General features: G+C 45.7%; 1 protein-coding gene across 2 annotated transcripts in view; it reads left to right on the forward strand.

Annotated features, from left to right (window-relative positions):
• The window catches only part of cand1 (cullin-associated and neddylation-dissociated 1), a 37,749-nt gene extending 34,391 nt beyond the window's left edge, over nt 1-3,358 (forward strand). For both annotated transcript variants that reach the window (XM_020624898.1, XM_020624896.1), the window contains exons 22-26: nt 734-829; nt 1,076-1,245; nt 1,328-1,492; nt 1,691-1,798; nt 2,050-3,358. In XM_020624898.1, coding sequence (XP_020480554.1) covers nt 734-829; nt 1,076-1,245; nt 1,328-1,492; nt 1,691-1,798; nt 2,050-2,274 — 764 coding nt within the window. In that variant the 3' untranslated portion in view covers nt 2,275-3,358. The remainder of the gene's footprint in view (nt 1-733; nt 830-1,075; nt 1,246-1,327; nt 1,493-1,690; nt 1,799-2,049) is intronic.
• Nucleotides 3,359-3,670: the final 312 nt, after the last annotated feature.

A 3,670-nucleotide genomic window follows, 5' to 3' on the forward strand; every position in this document is an offset into this window, starting at 1 on the left:
GTTCCCAACAGACCCTCACAATACGTTTGGGTCTGCCGAGTCTGTCCAGCTTCCTCCCCCGCCATCGGATCCAGCTCACCACCAGGTGGTGATCAGTTGACAGCTCCGCCCCTCTCTTTACCCGAGTGTCCAAGACATACGGCCGGAGGTCAGATGAAACAACCACAAAGTCGATCATCGGCCTAAGGTGTCCTGGTGCCATGTGCACTGATGGACACCCTTATGCTTGAACATGGTGTTTGTTATGGACAAACTGTGACTAGCACAGAAAATCTTTATAATGACAACAAACTGATCCATAGTAAATATGTAAATGAAGTCAGTGAATGCTTATTGCATATTTAGTGAAACAGACCATCCTCCTATTTGTTGTCAGATAATCATAAAGACTTGAATTGTCAGTCTGAACAACCATTAACTGATTTATCATTAGCTGATCAATATATCCTTACAAATTTTGATATTAGGACTTAGTGATTTTTCCTTGTTGCATCAGTGACTCTTCAGTGGTGACCACAGGCAGACAAAAATAAGGACTGACCAATAGGAACATTGCTTATTTTAAAAAGTCTGCCCTTCCTAGCCAATCAGAATGCTTCTGTCTCCAAAACAAGTGTGTCACAGGTTAAAATTTACAAATAAATCACAACTTCTGGATGAAACACCCACTGGACCTGACGTAGTCATTTGTTGATTGATTTCTGAATGTGTGTGTGTGTGTGTGTGTGTGTAGGTTCGTCGTATGCCAGGAGCTCTGTGGTAACGGCAGTCAAGTTCACAATCTCTGACCAGCCACAGCCCATCGACCCACTGCTGAAGAACTGCATAGGTAACGCACGCCTGACAGATACACGAGGACATGAAACCAGATGACTCGGCAAAGCACTGTGTGTTTTGAAAGATGATGCCCTAAAAGGCTTTTTTCCCTCTTGTTAAAAGATCGATCAGTGCATCTCTAATTTTGAGAAATGTATTTATAGCAGTTCAGGCTGGTACCACGCTTAGATCCCTACAGTAAGTATGAAGCTCAGTGTTAAGCCCACTTTGAAGATAATTGGCTGATTTTATTTCTCAGGTGATTTCTTGAAGACGCTGGAGGACCCGGATCTGAACGTGCGTCGTGTTGCCTTAGTAACGTTTAACTCCGCGGCCCATAATAAGCCCAGTCTGATCCGAGAGCTGCTGGACTCTGTTCTTCCACAGCTTTACAACGAGACCAAAGTGAGGAAGGAGCTGATCAGAGAGGTGAGAGCAGCCAGAGCACAAGGATGTAAACGCAGGTACTCGCCAGCAGGTGGACTGGGCTCAGATATTTGACTGTTTGCAGGTGGAGATGGGTCCTTTCAAACACACGGTGGATGACGGTTTGGACCTGAGAAAGGCTGCGTTTGAGTGCATGTACACTCTGCTGGACAGCTGCTTGGACCGACTCGACATCTTCACCTTCCTCAACCACGTAGAGGACGGCCTCAAGGACCACTACGACATTAAGGTGCGCCACAGACACTCCTGCTAGTATCAGTACCAGGATACCCAGGTCTTCAGAAGTGGAGCAGTTTTGTGTTAGGACTTTATCTCCTACATATTAAAACCCAAACTTGCAGCACTTCTAAATCCAGCTTCTACTAATCTGCTTGTGCTGCTGCTGATTCCCGACTGTGTTTTTAGGTTGTTGTTGTTGTGTTTCCAGATGCTGACCTTCCTGATGCTGGCCCGACTGTCATCCCTCTGTCCCAGTGCTGTTCTGCAGAGACTGGACAGACTGGTGGAACCACTGAGAGCCACCTGCACCACCAAGGTACATGCTTACATGTCCTGGTCATTTGACTGGTAATGGGGAGTGCTACCCACCTGGGGAAACAGTCGTAAACTCTCTGACACCAGGTCTGTAGTTTCATGAAACGCCCACTCCTGACTGGTAGCACCCTAAAGCAGTGAGTAGAGCCTGCCCAGTTTGTTTTCTGGTGTTTTTGGCCAGTTTTGGGAAATAAATTTCTGTAAAACCTTGACATTTACAGCTGAAGAGTGAACGTTCTCTGTCCCCTGCAGGTGAAGGCGAACTCGGTGAAACAGGAGTTTGAGAAGCAGGATGAACTGAAGAGGTCAGCAATGCGAGCCGTTGTCGCTCTGCTGACAATCCCAGAGGCCGAGAAGTCGCCGCTGATGTCAGAGTTCCAGTCCCAGATCTCGTCCAATCAGGAGCTTGCGGCCATCTTTGACTCCATCCAGAGGGACTCGAGCTCCGCCAACATGGAGTCCATGGACACCAGCTAAAAAGATGGAACAAACAAGTTCCCACAATGCGACACGGCACCACCCCTGCTGCTGGAGCGCTAACCCTGCAGCATGTTTCCATGACAACAGGACGCAAACGCACACACTCTCTCTCACGCGCACACACACACACACACACACACACACACGACACTCGTAGTGACACCGTTTCTTAGCAATCGATTGTTCCATGATGCATTGCACTGAAATCAGCTGCTGGGAAAAGAAAGGAAGTAGACTGATGTACGGCTCACACATACGGACAAAAAGGATAAAAACACAGAACAAAAAAATGTCAAAATAATAAGTTCCATATGAAGCTTGGAAGCTCCTCCCAGTTCCAGTTTGTTTGTCGAATGAGGTCATCTGATTGGTTGATCTCCCTGTTCATCATTCTTTCGTTTTTTTTTTTTTTTTTTTTTTTTTTTCATAATTCCAGACCGATCAACAGGTACTGTAACCTGATTGGCCGCTGCTTAGTGACTGACAGTTGGCACGTTATCAAAACTGACTAATTGGAAAAATAGCCTTTCCTAGCAAAGGCTGTGGTGACCAATGGGAGAAGGGCTTGCTCTGGGTTTTTGTTTTGGTTTTGGTTTTTGTGGGGAGGTTGCGAATGATATAGGCAACCAATGGATGCTTGGAGTGTGACAACAGGTGGGCGGGCTTTTAATGTTTGTGGACCAATCAGCTTTTTTGTTTTCCTGATTCAATAGACCTGCCCTCAATCCCTTCACTTCTTGAAAGGGAGGAAGGGAGTAGGAGATTATTGGACCAGGTGCCATCTGACCAGACCTGACTGAACCATACTGATGACTATATTCTGTGGCTGTTGCCATGGTAATACAAGGTAACAATATTTGGTTCAGTATTTTTGTTGCTGTGACTCAGGCTCACCCCAAACCAGTTCCATCTGGTTCAGTGTAGTCAGGACGGGTTTGATCTGCTATGTTCCACTCTGGTTTGTGCTGATTAAAGCAGGTCCCAGCCTGGTTTTATCTGGTTCCGTCGGGTCTGGTCAGGACAGTCCACTGTTGTTTGTCGCCCGAGAAAAATAAAAAAGGTCCATTTCTGCCTGCCTTCATATTCTGGCTGCCTCATTTATTTCTCTGTGTGTGTCACTATGCGTCAAAGTGGTTTCAGATGGTTGAACTGGTTCTAACCGGAGCTTCAGGTCCTGGTCCAGAGGTAAGAAACCTAATTCAAAACCATACTAACATTTGTAACTATGCTAATAACTACTAATCCAGCTTTGTACAGAAATATTTTCCTGGCCTTTAATGTAGAGCATTTAATGTACAGTTTGTGGGTTAAATGTCACAGCTCAACAACAACTACTCCAGCACCAAACCTAAAAATATTGTTTAGTATATGCAAGATGAGGCAATGCAACAAA

This window comes from Monopterus albus, unplaced genomic scaffold (genome assembly GCF_001952655.1).
Source record: "Monopterus albus unplaced genomic scaffold, M_albus_1.0 scaffold341.1, whole genome shotgun sequence".
Taxonomy (NCBI): domain Eukaryota; kingdom Metazoa; phylum Chordata; class Actinopteri; order Synbranchiformes; family Synbranchidae; genus Monopterus; species Monopterus albus.